This window comes from Zalophus californianus, chromosome 14 (genome assembly GCF_009762305.2).
Source record: "Zalophus californianus isolate mZalCal1 chromosome 14, mZalCal1.pri.v2, whole genome shotgun sequence".
NCBI classification, from domain to species: domain Eukaryota; kingdom Metazoa; phylum Chordata; class Mammalia; order Carnivora; family Otariidae; genus Zalophus; species Zalophus californianus.
In genome coordinates, this window is record NC_045608.1 from 77,127,287 (window position 1) to 77,143,101 (window position 15,815).

The following is a 15,815-nucleotide window of genomic DNA, read 5'->3' on the forward strand; positions in this document are numbered from 1 at the left end:
AAACCTTACACTAGTAGTTTAAGAAGTCAATTACATCATTTAATATTTACAGTGATCCCTTGTCTTCTCAACATGTTATTTCTCATTATTTTTTAGCACCGTAACTAGTCTGCTTAGTTTCGTGCCCATATTTTACTAATACACCTCTATTATTGCAAGTGATGATCAGGCTGTGCCCGTTACACAGATGCAAATGAGACACACCGGAAGGCCTCTGTTACCGGCATGCCGTCGTCCTGAGGGGCCTCACGGGGACGTGTGCTTCAGACATCCAAACCCATGCAGTGAGGGAGCTAGTTGTTTCTCTTGGTCTCGTTAGAATCCTCTTTCCCTCTTTTACTTCTTGCTGTTCAGCGAACATTGTGAAAGTTATTTCAGGAAAACTTTTGCGAGAAACCACCACTAAGCTTCTAAGATTTTCCTGGCCCCCTCTTTCATTATATCCTTATTCCTCAAGAATCAAGAGATGCCCCCAACACTGAGTTTTTGAAAAAGAAAATTTTTAATGAACTTTTAATAGATTCCAGTAGTTACATATATTATTAAGAATGCAAACAGAGTTACCCTGTCTATAATAGTAGACATGTTATTGACTCAACTCCCATCTTTCCCTGCATCTTTTCCTGCATGGTCCTTGGGATGGGAGGTTTTTTCATTTTATGTATGTAGATGGCAAAGAGCGTGGACTGTGGAGTGAAACTTACAAGCTCAATTACTTTGAGCAAATGACTAAATCTCCCTGTGCCTCAGATTCCTTATCTATATTATGGAGGAAGTATATACCTCATAGACAAGGTGAGGCTTATCTAAATCCATTATATTTAAAACACATAGAACAGTACCAGGCAAGCCTTCAGTAACTGCTAACCATTCCTGCTACTGCTTAGTACCACCCCCACCATTTCCAGACTCATTTCTCCCTAGCGTATTAGAGATTACTACCCCCAGCTATGGTCATTAATTACCAAAACAGTCCCCTGTCCTGATTCTACTCTGTCCATCAAGGTGTATTTATCAAGAATATTAGGGGCACCTGTGTGGCTCAGTCGTTAAGTGTCTGCCTTCAGCTCAGGTCATGATCCCAGGGTCCTGGGATCGAACCCTGCATCGGCCTCCCTGCTCAGCGGAAAACCTGCTTCTCGCTCTCCCACTCGCCCTGCTTGTATTCTGTCTCCCGCTGTGTCTCTCTTTGTCAAATAAATAAAATCTTCAAAAAAAAAAAAAGAATCTGAAAATATTAAAATTATTAGTTAGCTGTTAGAAACCACATTCTGTCTTTTGATGCTGCTGATGTTATTGTTCATTGTTTCCATATATCTTTAACCCTGCAGATGTTTGTATCATGAACAATAACACCTTATCTTTATTATATTTTTATATTTTTGTAGACAATAAAGAGCAAACAACTGATCAGCCTTTGGGTGAGTAGAGCTTTAAAATGCTTGGTCCAGGGGTGCCTGGGTGGCTTGGTCAGTTAAGTGTCTGACTCTTGATTTTAGCTCAGGTCTCAGTCTCAGGGTCGTGAGTTCAAGCCCCACATTGGGCTCCATGCCTGCTTAATAAGTGTAAATAAAATGCTTGGTCAAAATAGGGGCGCATGGGTGGCTCAGTCAGTTGGGCGTCCAACTCTTGTTTTCAGCTCACGTCGTGATCTCACAAGAGTCTGCATGAGATTCTCTCTCTCCCTCTCCTTCTGCCCGTCCGCACCCCACTCGCAAGCTTTCTCTCTCTTTCTAAAATCAATAAATAAAATATTTTTTTAAATAAGTAAATAAAATGCTTGGTCAAAATGCAGCTTTATAATGCTTTTATGGTGGTCATGAGAGGGATTCAAGACATTTTAATTTGACATTATAAATATTTAAATGACACTGAGACCAAATGTTTTATTTTGGATATTTGTAAAAGAAATTATAGAACAGGGATCTTAAAAAGATTATGAATTCAGTTTCTGGGACCTAGTCAACTTCTGTGGAGCAATTTCTTTGTTTTGGCAGCATGCAAACAAACAACTAGGTAAACAAGAAACTCGCACATGTTACATAGAAGTGATTAATCCTGTGTCTTAGGTTAGAGATCGGGGAAGCAGCAGAGAGGTTGCAGTAGCAGCTTTATATTTTAAAGAATGAATAGAGGGGCGCCTGGCTGGCTCGGTCAGTGGAGCATGCAACTCTTCATCTCAGGGTTATGAGTTCAAGCCCGACCTTGGATGTAGAGATTACTTAAAAATTAAAAAAAGAAAAAAGGATGACTAGAAGGACCTTCCAGACAGAGGAAGCATGAAATTGCAAGCACACCATTGTAGAGAATGAGCCGGTATGTTGTATTTTGGGAACTGCAAGTAACACACAGTCCTCTAGAGCACAAAGAGAAGGTGGGAGAGAAGTCGGAAAACGCCAGCCCAGGAGGAGCCCCGTTTCTCATGCAAGCCATTGGAAGGAAACTTGTTGGTAGAGGGCTGTGATTTGTCTCTCTGAAAGGCCAGCCTTGTAGGGGTGGAGAAAGTAAACTGGAGGGAGACAATGTTTTGGTTAGGAGAAAAATTAGGAGACGGTTGCAGTAGTCTAGATAAGAAATCATGGGAATCTAAACAAGATGGTACCAATGCGAATGCAGAAGACCGAGCAGACTCTGAAGACCTTTAGGCGATGGAATCAGTAAGCCATTCTCATGACCTTGGCTATAGGGCATAAAAAGTAGAGAGGAATCACCATGCCTGCTTGGATTCCTGGTTGTCCCACTAGGTGGGCAGTAATAGTCCACTGAGTTAGAGAATACAGAATGGAAGGCAAGATCCAGAGGATAGATGACTGTCCTTTTGAGACGTAACCTGTATGAGGTATTTGATCACATCTAGGTGAAGATATACAGCAGGCAATTGTGTATATGGATCTGGAGCTCTGGAGGGGTGGGGGGGGCAGGATTACAGGTAGAGTTAGGAGCATCATCAGCATAGAGATGGAAATTCAGACCAAGTGGTAGCATACATGAGATTACCACAGGCCACAGGGAAAAGGGCACAAACTGGGTAACCTTTGTTGGGGGGGGTGGGGATGAGGAGGGGAGTCCATACAGTATTTTTTAACAGAATCAATTGTCATTAATCAGGTGTTATATCAAAATTTAGATTTCTAGGTTCTTTTGAAAAGTGGCAGCTCTTGAGGGGTAGCTGTGCTAAATAGTGGCTGCCCCCTTAGAAGGGTCTTGTACTCCTCTGTCTTCCCATTGTACAACCTTGGGCCTACTTCACTCTCTCCCCCTCCCTGTCCTCCCCTCCTTCCCCACGTGGTCTTGCCATGTAGCTAAATTTTTTCTTTACATGGTGTCTGGGTCTCAAAAGTGGGAGTCATCTGGACTTCCTAAGTTTAGACCCAGAACTGGCAAGTGTCACGCCAAATTATGTTGTTCAGAGAGAATCACAGGGCAGCCCAGATTTGCGGTGGGAGCTGGCTTGCGGGTCTGTACCCTGAGGGCAAGGATAGCGTGGCTCCTTGGAGGTCACCACACCTTCTACCACATCTGGAGAGGTAGGCTTGGATTTGACTTTATAGGACATAGAAATTAAAAGATTTTGTGCAGACCAACAAGGACTGTATATTTAGTCAAATTTGGTGCTGATACTCAATTTTTGATAGCCAAGTGTTTTTACACTTAACAAATACCTAAATAGCACTTAATCTGTATCAGGTTCTTTTCCGGGTACTTGGGAATATTATTTATGTTAGATGAGGTAAGATGAGTAACACACTATTCAAATAATTACACATGGAATTAATACAGTAACATTGTACCGGTTTTTGAAGAATACATCGCATTAAGCTTTGGAAGATGCCTAGGATCATGTAGTTAAAATAGCTTTCTGAAGTGGTTTTATTATTCTGTTGCTTAATCAACTAGCATTTTTGTTTCCTTTTTCCAATAAATGGTTTGTGTTCAAGAAGTTGTGGGTGGCTCTTACAGTAAATGTTTTTCTTCAGAAGATTTCTTCCATCTATTTTGTCATTTGCAAGCCATCATGAATTGCTTGTGTAGTTGTTATTTTGAAATTGTCTTTGATTCCTTGCCCTTATCTCCCCAACTTTGCATTTTACGCTTCTTTCTCTGTCGTATCTCTAAAGTCTGGCTTTTCCTTTTCCTTTCTACAACCAATTCCTGGCATGGGTCTTTGTCATCTCTTATGTTGACCACTGCGGTCTGCTTCTCTATTCCAAATGCACCCCAGTTCCCCTTTCACTCAGGAACTGTTTCACAAGTAGATTGGGCAAGGTAAGATTTACTTACCCATTATCTTTATTACCATTACACTCGAGAAAATGCTCTAAGACATTTTAGGAATTGGCTGTTAAAACCTGTCATTGGGGAAAATTCTTTTAAGGCACTAGGGTCAACTATTGATACATACATTTTGAGCCACATAGTTCTTAAATTGTTGAATCCTGGCCTTCTGTAAACTGTACCGCGTGTTCTTTCTGAATAGATGACTAAATCCATGAATAAAGAGTTGACATTAGCAAAAAAATGCTTAGTTTGAAAACTGGTCTTTTTCCCCTAGACTCCAGTGATTTTTTTTTTGGTTATATTTCTTATAATTGTTTTTTGCCAGTAAAACTTAGTCTAGGATGTATATTAGAATTAAATTATTAGGGGCACCTGGGTGGCTTAGTCATTAAGCATCTGCCTTCAGCTCAGGTCATGATCACAACGTCCTGGGATCGAGCCCCACATCGGGCTCCCTGCTCAGCGGGAAGCCTGCTTCTTCCTCTCCCACTCCCCCTGCTTGTGTTCCCTCTCTTGCTGTCTCTCTCTGTCAAATAAATAAATAAAATCTTAAAAAAAATTATAATATTCCATCAAAAAAAAAACAACAACTCTGATTTACAAACACTTTACTACCTGCATAACTTGGGGACCCATGACTTGGGCTGTAGCGTGTAAGCCACACACACATTGTCTTACTTCCCCCACTTAGAGGTAGACTGCACTGAGTCTGTCACTGTATCGACGGGTCTAAATTCTGATGGGGTTGATGGACTCAAAAAAAATGCACTGAGAATTTTCTTTCTGTGGATTAGCCAGCTAACAGTCTTGCCAGACAGTGGGTGCTTTGATGTAAGAGCACGGATCTAGTTTATTTAAGAAGAAATTAAAACAAAAACAAAAAAAAGTAATGTTAAGTTTTATACTGCCTCCTATTGAATTCTATCCTGAGTGTCCTCAACTTTTTCAATGATTTTTAGAACGAAGGGCAGTTCAGTAGACTTTATGTCTGAATCTTTGTGTTTTAAATAGTCTTGATAATTGACCTTTTCTTTTGAATAAAAAATTATCATTTATGTAGGCCTTGAAGTGACTTTTACTGAATTTTCTAATTTAAGTATCATTTCATTTTTTTCTAAAATACATATACTTGGGCGCCTGGGTGGCTCAGTTTGTTAACCGACTGCCTCTGGCTCAGGTCATGATCCTGGAGTCCCAGGATCGAGTCCCGCATCGGGCTCCCGGCTCGGCGGGGAGTCTGCTTCTCCCTCTGACCCTTCCCCTCTCTTGCTCTCTCTCTCTCATTCTCTCTCTCTCAAAATGAATAAATAAAATCTTAAAAATAAAATAAAATACATATGCTCATAGGAATAGGCAACTTGCAAGAAGCCTCTAAGACTGTGAATGTAGAATAAAGATGTCATGACAGAAGGATTGAGGCTTTTCACAAAGTGGGGTTTTCTTTCACTCTGAGAGAGCCCCGTTCTAGAGTTGGCACTGGTTTTTCTCCAGACCTGGCTTAACACTAGACCTAAATGTTCTGTGGTCAGAAAAGACATTTTACCAAAGAGTTTTCATCAATTTAATGATTTGAAACATCTGAAATTCTACCCCATATTGCAGACATCAAGTCAGCGATGGGATTATTTATGCCTGTTTCAATCTCAGGAGAGTAGTCTTCATAATTTATAAAGGAACTACTGAGCAGCGTTTAGTGACAGAGGATGGTTACCTAGTCCTGACCTGTGTCAGTCGGCAGCTCCCAATCCTGCCCCGTGCGGCTCCTCAGGCAGTTGGCTGGGCTCTGCCGGGGGACCTGGTTACAGCTTGTCCGCTGCTCCCTGGCGCCTCGGGCACGGTTTGGACCAGAACCTGGGCTGCACGTCGCCACTGGCGGTCCTCACAGGCTCCTCCCGTCTCCGGCCTTCGTTCACTAACTGCACCCCAGATCAGCCTCCTGCAGCCACTTCAGGACAAGCTCTGCGTGTGGTAAAGCTAGCTGGTACTTTCTAAGGCATAGGTGTGGGTTTGTTTGCCCCTTAAAAACAGAAATTCCTCATACGAGACTACATCTTTGAGCAAATTCTCTGCACTAAGGTCAGAAAATAAACTGTTAAGATATTCATACAAAAGGTCTTCACATATCCCTAAGGTCACCCAAACAGGATTTTTTTTTTTAAGGAAGCCGAAAGGAGACAGTACATCAACTGAAAAAATACAGATAGAGTTCTTGTTAAGTCCCTGCTTTTCTGTCCTCTTTGGTTTTCCCCTTACTTGCTCTGATGAGAATTCGTCCTGTTCCTCTTTTTGGTATTTCTTTTGTTTTTAGCCTCTTCCCACTGTCAGCAAAACAGAACCTAATTTGATGGGAACCCAATTTACTAACATTGCTTTTTAAAATTTGCTCTAAAAGTCTAGTTGAATATTCTTTGTTAATTTCTTTACTAACTGAATAAAAGTATTAATATTTGTTACCATTACGCTTCATATGCTGCTCATAAATATCCTTTGCCTGGTTCTCAAAAGCATCAGTACGTTTCATTTCATCAGTTACCAACGTGTGTTCCTCAGGAGAGTATACTGTATAAAGTGGTCTATAAAAAGTGATAGTTCTAAAATGAAATTAAATAATGAGATCTTAATGGTAAAGCATATGTCTTATAATTATACCACTTCCATAGGTTTTATTTTAATCTTTATATCCTCCTCTAAATCCCCCCTCTTTTTTTTTTAACAGCAAAGGACAAGGTTGCTCTTTTGATAGGAAATATGAATTACTGGGAGCACCCCAAGCTTAAAGCTCCTTTGGTGGATGTGTATGAATTGACCAATTTGTTAAGACAACTAGATTTCAAAGTTGTTTCACTGTTGGATCTTACTGAATATGAGATGCGAAATGCTGTGGATGAATTTTTACTACTTTTAGACAAAGGAGTGTATGGTAAGATATTTATAATCTTTGTTTTTATAATTATCCACTCTTCATTGTACAAGTTAGGTTAAGAGATAAAAATCAGAGAAGGGTGTGGTAAATACGTCCAACTGAAGAGTTTTATTCTTGTAAAAATGATGGATTTGATCTTCATTCTGTAGTTCCATGGGAATTACTAATTAGCTCAACGTCTTTACTCTTATGTCTTTTGTTTTAGCAAAACAATATTGTTCTTATTAGAATTCTTTCTTACCTTAGGTGATTTTGTTTTTTATTGATAAGACTCAAGTACAGTGAAGCTCAATGACCAGATGGCACATTGTATAGTCATATATGTACAGTCCTACTGTGTGCATGTGTGTGTGCGTGCATGTATGTGCGTGTGCGTGTGTGTGTAGTACAAAGGGAACCAAGTGTACATTCTGTATGTTTTATTCCTTTTTCTGACTATTGCCTGGTATTTTCTAGTCCTTTAATGGGAACTGGAATTTAGCAAGGATATGTTGGTGAATGAAGCATATGAAAACAATTTGTCAATGAAAGCTCTATACAAACATAGTTAAATAAAGGTGGACCTCCACAAAAATTCTAATGGTAAATTTATAATCGTTTTTCTCATTCTATCATTTAAATGTTAAGAACACCACATTTATGGTAAAGATTTTTTAAAGAGCCAGAATATGCTGTCCATAGTAATTTCTTTGGTAAGTTACTTGTAGAAGCACGCACGAAAGGCCAGCCGGTGGGATTATCTGAGCTGTATCTCCCAGGGTGTGCGCACAGTGGTACCATGTGCTCACGGCCGACTGCCAGCACAGCGGCATCTTCAGGCCTGTCATTAGGCATGCCAGTGATAAATAGAAAGTATCAGTTTAGTTTCTATATTTTTCAAATTATTTTACTTCAATAATTTCTAATAATTTCCCCGAGCAGGGAGTGCGATGTGGGGCTCGATCCCAGGACCCCGGGATCATGACCTGAGCCGAAGGCAGACGCTTAATGACTGAGCCACCCAGGCGCCCCTGATTATGCTCATTTCTTACTGACATTATCACCTTAGCTTTAAGCCCTTTGTCTAGCTTTTTATTTATTTATTTATTTTTTAAAGTTTTTATTTATTTGTCAGAGAGCACAAGCAGGGGGAGTGACAGGCAGAGGGAGAAGCAGCCTCCCCCACTGAGCAAGGAGCCCAATGCGGGACTTGATCCCAGGACCCTGGGATCATGACCTGAACAGAAGGCAGACACTTAACCAACTGAGCCACCCAGGCGTCCCTTGTCTGGCTTTTTAAATCAAAACTTTTAATTGCCCCTGCAAAGTCAAGAATCAGAAATATTAAAAAGTATGTGGCAAGAACAGCTGAGCTGAGGGCGCCTGGGTGGCTCAGACGGTTGGGTGTCTGCCTTTGGCTCAGGTCATGATGCTGGGGTCCTGGGATCAAGCCCCAGCAGGGAGCCCACTTCTCCCTCTCCCTCTGCTGCTCCCCTGAGCCTGCTTCTCCCTTTTCCTCTGCTGCTCCCCCTGCTTGTGCTCTCTCACTCTCGCTGTCAAATAAAAAATTAAAAAATCTTAAAAAAAAAAAAAAAAAGAACAACTCAGCCGATGCTGAAACTTTGCCCCAATATAAAAACATCATCTTGGAGTACAGAATATAAAAGCATATTAAAGCAAAATGGGAGCTGAAGGAAGCTAGAAGCCTTTTAAATCCTACTGATTTGTGTCTTAACAGGGTGACTGCATTATATTTTAAAGTTTTGTGAATACCCCAAACATCAGGCACACCTGCATTAAATGCATAAAAGTGTGGTAGAGGCCTGAGGGTGAGGACCCTCCTCCTGCACTGTGCCTTTACCTCCAGTTGGCAGCCCCAGGTCACGGGTAGTATCCTGCTGGGTGGGAGAGGCCGAGGCAGAGCTGGAGGAATTCCAGCATGAACAACTTTAGATGTGGAAAGCACAGACACTCAAGTTTATGCCCTTTTATATCCTGTTGCCCGTGGGTTTGTAGAAGAAGCAAAAACTGCAACAGAACAGAAAATAGGTAATTCACTTTTAAAATATATAAAACACTCTAAGAGCAGGAATAACTGATTTCTACTACATCTCCTTACAGACAAATGAAGGCAAAGATTTCCAGTTATTATATGTAGATGGCTACCATAGAGAGTAACTCTTTGGCTCGATATCTCCCCCTTCCCGGTGCCTTTCTGTATTCATCGCTTGCGGCAGCTTCGCTGTGCTCTTGGGGAGAAGGATATTGAAGGAGTCTGGTCAGAATATGGCAAAAGCCTTATTTACTCTAGAAGAGTCGTTCGGCTCAGCAGAGCTGAGTGGTGAAGCAAGAGGCCTCAAGTAAGCTCGTTCATGTCCAACGCTCTGGCCTTTCTGCTGACCAGTGTATAACTAGAACCAAGTTAGTTAAGTTTCATAAGCCAAAAAGGATTTATGAAGTGGGTAAACTAACATAAAATGAGGTGATTGCAGAATAAATAAGACAAAATGGCCCGCTAAAAGTATTGTGGCTATTGTTGTAATTTCCTGAATTCCATTTTTCCTTCATCTTTAGATGGGAGATTTGAACCAGGTGGCATTCCACTTCAGGTCTCAATTAGAGAGACCCGGCTTTCATATGTCATTAATATATTAAGGTTCAGCCCAAGAGTTCATTTGAAAAAAGGAGTTTTTAAAATGTTAGTGTAACATCAAAAACTAATGATGTAATGTATGGTGATTAACATAACAATAAAAATTTAATTAAAAATAAAAAGTGAAAATAAAAGTGAAGCCGTGAAAAACCAGTACGCTGACGTTTTGTATTTTCTAGAGCAAAGGTCCCTAGAAAAGCAGCAGTAGATTATTAAGAGACAGTGCTGTGGGGACACGGTGTTTGACCTGGCCAGCATCCAAATTCTGGCTCTGTCATCTATTCGTCAGTGTCTCAGTATTTCCATCTATAAAAGGGGGATGATAATACTACCTCCCTGGTTATGAGAAATATGTCATGAGGATTATAGGAGGTGATAACTGGATAATTAAAGCACTTTATTCAAACAGGGCCTGGCACAGAGGAGGAGCTGTGTATGTTGAGATGGTGGCCGTGGTCCTCATCAGAGCACTGTGCTAGATGCCCTGCAGCTCAGCTCCAGTGGGACAGTCTTCCACTGAAGCCATTCTTTTCTCTGTAGACAAGAATACATATCTGTAATAAACTATATTCTTGGAAATCATGTTCCCAAGAAATAAAATTCCCTAAGAGTCTAATTGATAGGATTGTGTTTCTAACCATGTTAAAAATTTTTGTCATTTTTTTAAAAGATACCTATTTTGTGCCTCTGTCCTTGAGTAATGGGATAATCGACTAATAAGGAGTACTAGAGATACAGTTCTTAAAATACCTTGCTTTGGTCTAGTTTATTTTACGTAAAAAAAACCTCCCACAATGTAATGTGGACTTTGATACAAAATGCTTACACTTTTCGTAAATCATTTTCAGATGGACAAGAGGTATTTCGTTCCAAGTGCCTTAGTTTTGGCGATTGCAGAGGAGGACATATGGCATTGAAATAACAGACCACTCTTAGGTTTCCGTGGTTGATGGAGGATGAACCTTCCTTTGAAGTTGGTGCTTCTCCCAAGTTACAAGTCTTGATAGAGACAGATGAGTTACATGGTACAGTGGGGGCAATCCCCAAGCTGGCTGGCTGGCTGGCTTAAGTAATACCAGTTGTAGAAATGCTACCATTTCTACTGCAAGTCAGACCCTTTATGGAATGTTTTCCAGATCTACTTCTGTCGTGATTGGTTTGCACTGTTAATTTAATGCATTTTCAAAAAGTGTGTGCTGAGTTTCTTCTTGTATCCATAGCCCAGATAAAGGAGTGTGTAGGTATTGAAGGAGATACAGAAAATAAAGAACATGATTTATAGTCTCAAAATTATAAGTCCCTTAATATAATGAGGAAAAAAAATGCTTTTTTGAGTCCAAATACCTATCACCTATATGATTTTAAGCAAATCATTTGATCTTTTTAATTTCCTCAAGAATAAAATAAGGTTATAAATCATTTAAAGGTTGCTATATGGATTAAAATCAGTTCATGTATATGAAGGTGCTTTCAAAACCATGAAAAAGCTATACCAGTGTGTAAGATTAATGTCTATTGTGATTTTTATCCAAGAAATTAAACCTACAAAGAACTGTAGGGTGTCCCAGAGTGGTGCTGCAGGGCTTCAGAGCGGGGCAAGCCTGAGGTGTGTCAGAAAGCTAGAAACTGGACGATAACCTGCCAAGTGTTCTGAGCCTGAGAAGACCCTTGAGGATTTGTCATGATCTCGGTGGATGGGAAGGAGATGGAGTCACCAGAGCAGGGTCATGAAGGTTAGAAATAAGCAGAGCTTGCTTTCAGAAGCGGTGAACAGACCGATGGGGAAGACCATCCCATTTTGTATGCAGGTCCCCCACTACGGGAACGCAGAGCACTCCTGTGACACCTTCCATAAGCCCAAGTGGCCTACGGTGAAAAAGCACTTAGAATGCATTTGTATGGAAAAATTTTTGAGCATTCCCAGACCCAAACAGACTTCTCTAATATCTAAGGACACATCTTGCTAACAGATGCACGACACAAATGGAGACAAAACCCAGAGGCTCACAGACACCGTTCACAGCTGGGGATGCTGCTGAGGTGCCCAGGGAGGTTCCCAGGGAAGGAGCCTGAAGTGCTGCTCACGCTGCCCCTATGGGGCTCGTGCTCGCTGCAAACACATGCTCAGTGCTGTCTTTGCTTTTGCCTTTTTTCGTCAAAGCAAAAATCCTCTTCAGGTTTCTTTTGATTAGCAAAAGTAGATACTAATGTAGGTCTTCCGTGAAAGCCAAGGTCTGAAGCAAACTTAAAAAGCAAGGGGTACCTGTACTTGACAAAGAAGTATACATTTCACACTTTTGAAGCATACAATTCAGCAGCTTTTAGTATATTCACAGAGTTGTGCATCAGTCACCCAATTCCAGAACATTTCCTCACCTCAAAAAGAAGCCCCATGTCCATTAGCAGTCACTGTTCATTCCTCCTTATCCCAAAGCCCTGGCAACAACACATCCACTTTGTAGCTTTATGGATTCGCCTTTTCGAGACATTTCATAGAATGGAATCATTCCATACGTGTCCTTTTGTGTCTGGCTTTTTTCACTTAGCATAGTGTTTTCAAGATTCATTCATGTTGTTGCATTATTTTTATGGCTGGATAATCATCTGCTGTATGGGTCTACCACATTTCCACTCATCAGATGGACATTTAGGTTGCTTAAACTGTGTGGATGTTATAAATAACATTGCTATGAACATTCGTGTACACATTCTTGTGTGGACACACATTTTCAGTTCTCTTGGGTGTATGTACCTTGGATTGGATTGCGTTTGCTGTTGCTGGGTCATATGATAATTTTGAGTTTAACTTTTTGAGGAGCTGCCTCAACTCTTTGCAAGGTGCGTGCACTTTGTTGTATATTGTATAGTCCCACCAGAAGTATTCTATTTTCCCACCGGAAGTAAATGAGGTTTCCACTTTCTCTACATCCTTGCCAACACTTGTCACTGCCTGTGTTTTTATTATAGCCGCCCTAGTAAGTGCAAAGTGGTGTCTGATTTTCATGTACTTATTTGCATTTGTATATCCTCTTTGGAGAAATGTTTATTCAGGTCCTTTGCCCATTTTTTACATGGGTATTTGTCTTTTTATGGTCAAATTGAAGAGTTTTTTATGTATTCTAGACACGGGTTATCCTTTTAGATTCATGCTTTGCAAATATTTTCCCTCATTCTTCAGGTTTTCTTTTCACTTACTTGATCTCCATTGCTTAGTGTATTATATCTACTCGCTGTGTCATGATTTTCAAAATGCTCCCTATCAGTGCACTCTCACTTCCATTTACAGTGATAATTGGATTCCTTGCCCAGCTGGTCTCCTTTCTATGAGCTGCCATTCTTGGTCCTCACCTTGTTTCTGCTCTCCCTGCCTCTCATGAACCTTACTCTTTCTCTGCCTTTCTAGATTGCACCCAGGCTCTCAAGGCCACCCACTGCTGCTTCACCTCACACTGATTCCTCTCTGCACCCTATTCCTATCGGACTGGGTTTCCTTAATCACATAATTTATGGTATTTCATTATGTGCTGACTTTCTTTGTTCTTTAACAACATGAGCAGGACTGAATGAGTTGCAAGCTCCTTGGGGCAGGAACTTTGTCTTTCTTTTCTTTTTCATTTCTTTCAATGCCTACATGATTTCATTCAGGGCACAGATGAGATAAAATAAACCCACACTATTCATTTTATTCAAATGAATGCACCCATTTTGTCATTTTTTACTTGAAATGTTACATATGAAAGAACCATGTTTCTCATTTTAGTAGGAGTTCCAAGAAAAGTAGACCGGGGTCCCGCCCGCTAGGACCAAATGAAGCACGTTGTTTTAGTGTTCAGAGCCCCATTCTTTGCTAGGAATAGGGACTATGGATACAAAGGATTAGCTTTTCTGTTGTTCCCTAACGCCTTTTTACTGTCAACGTTAGAATACCATAGAAAGAAGTCATCATATCCAGAATTCTGAGAAAGCAATGTTAGTGGGCCCTAGAGATTGCATGCCCAGGGGAATATGTCTTCACAAGTATTTCTATCAAATATTTTTATAAGGAAGCCCATACTGATATTCTGGGGGAGTTTTCATACAGCCAAAACAAACTTCAAGAAAATCTTCAGAGTTGTTTGGTGCAGTTTTTATAGTATCATTTCTCAGTAAAGAAATAATGACTCATTTATGGAATACTAAAAGAAACCCAAAATTTAGATTATTAATTCAAGAGACTCTAGATGGAAAATTAATGATATTTATATCTCATAACAAAAAAAAATAATCCATGAAATTAGATTTCTCTTCTCTGCTTAGAAAAAGCTACATTTAGGGGCGCCTGGGTGGCTCAGTCATTAAGCGTCTGCCTTTGGCTCAGGTCATGATCCCAGGGTCCTGGGATCGAGCCCCGCATCGGGCTCCCTGCTCCTTGGGAAGCCTGCTTCTCCCTCTCCCACTCTCCCTGCTTGTGTTCCCTCTCTCGCTGTGTCTCTCTCTCTAAAATAAATAAAAATTAAAAAAAAAAAGAAGCTACATTTATATTTTTATAGCCCTTACTAACGTTGTGTGGAAATGCCTGTGGAATTTCTTATAGTGGATATTGCCATTGCTACTCATCTGAATTGTGTTTATTTGTTCATCGTTAAAAACTTAACTAAGCTCCTGCTGTGTGCCAGGAATACACAGATAAAGATAATACCGTCCCTACCCTGGGAGAGCTCCTGGTCTCATGGAGGAGACACATGAAGAAGTCTTTAGCCTTTTTCTTCGTTATATATCATGAGATAAAACTGCATTCCATGTGACACCATTGGTTACAAGTGTATTATTTTTATGAATTAAAATACAGTTTAGGACAGCATCTCAGTGTTGGTTTAAAATACAGTACTTGGGGGCACCTGGGTGGCTCAGTCGTTAAGCGTCTGCCTTCGGCTCAGGTCATGGTCCCAGGGTCCTGGGATCGAGCCCAGCATTGGGCTCCCTGCTCCGCGGGAAGCCTGCTTCTCCCTCTCCCACTCCCCCTGCTTGTGTTCCCTCTCTCACCTTGTCAAATAAATAAATAAAATCTTAAAAAAAAAATACAGTATTTGAAGACTGTTGTCTTCAAATTTAGTTAACATTGTTTTTATAATTGGGTATCTCTTAAATAAGCTTGCATTAATTTGAAGAAAACAAAGTCTGTTTTTTTTTTCTAAAGAGTGCTACACGCACGTTCAGAGTACAATTTAGAATTAATTTTTACCTCCTTTTTTTTCCTTTCCAGGATTATTATATTATGCAGGGCATGGTTATGAAAACTTTGGCAACAGCTTTATGGTCCCTGTTGATGCTCCAAATCCATATAGGTCTGAAAACTGTCTATGTGTACAAAATATACTGAAATTGATGCAAGAAAAAGAAACTGGACTTAATGTGTTCTTGTTGGACATGTGTAGGAAAAGGTAAACTGCCTCATCTTTGTTAAACAAAGCTCATCGGAGTTAGGTAAATATCAGCCTTGACAGTGAAATCTAAGGCAAACCTAGGAATGCTAAGAAGCACTTAAGCTTGTGAGTTTGTAAAATTGTGAGATTGAAACTGACCAACAAGGAAACTAGAAGGAAATAGATTTTCTCTATATGTAGTTAATTACTTTAACCTTTTTCCTATTTGTTATAGAACAAAAGTGAGGAACTAAAGGGCATGGGTATTTATTCATACTCCAGAAGGTTCAACTCTTCAGAATGCCTGTAGATGTCTCTAGTCATCACTGCAGTTATTTCTCCAGGAATTGACAGAAACAGCACCCATAGAGGTGGGGCCTCTGTAAGTCCTGGTCTCGCAGATACAGAAACTGTAGCCAGACCAGGTGTTTGAAGGTTTGGATCCCAGCTGTTTGTCACTGGGTTACTAAGAAACAGAACCAGTGATTATTCCTCTCAGAAATACAGTTTTGTGCTTGCTCAGCATTTAACGATCAGAAACCAGTGCTAGAGTTCAGATATAACTCCAGTTTTAAAGCTA

At 40.4% G+C, this 15,815-nt stretch overlaps 1 protein-coding gene across 2 annotated transcripts in view; it reads left to right on the forward strand.

Annotated features, from left to right (window-relative positions):
- The window catches only part of MALT1 (MALT1 paracaspase), a 59,789-nt gene that overhangs the window by 32,101 nt on the left and 11,873 nt on the right, over nt 1-15,815 (forward strand). For both annotated transcript variants that reach the window (XM_027576735.1, XM_027576734.1), the window contains 3 exons: nt 1,389-1,421; nt 6,995-7,198; nt 15,076-15,253. In XM_027576735.1, coding sequence (XP_027432536.1) covers nt 1,389-1,421; nt 6,995-7,198; nt 15,076-15,253 — 415 coding nt within the window. The remainder of the gene's footprint in view (nt 1-1,388; nt 1,422-6,994; nt 7,199-15,075; nt 15,254-15,815) is intronic.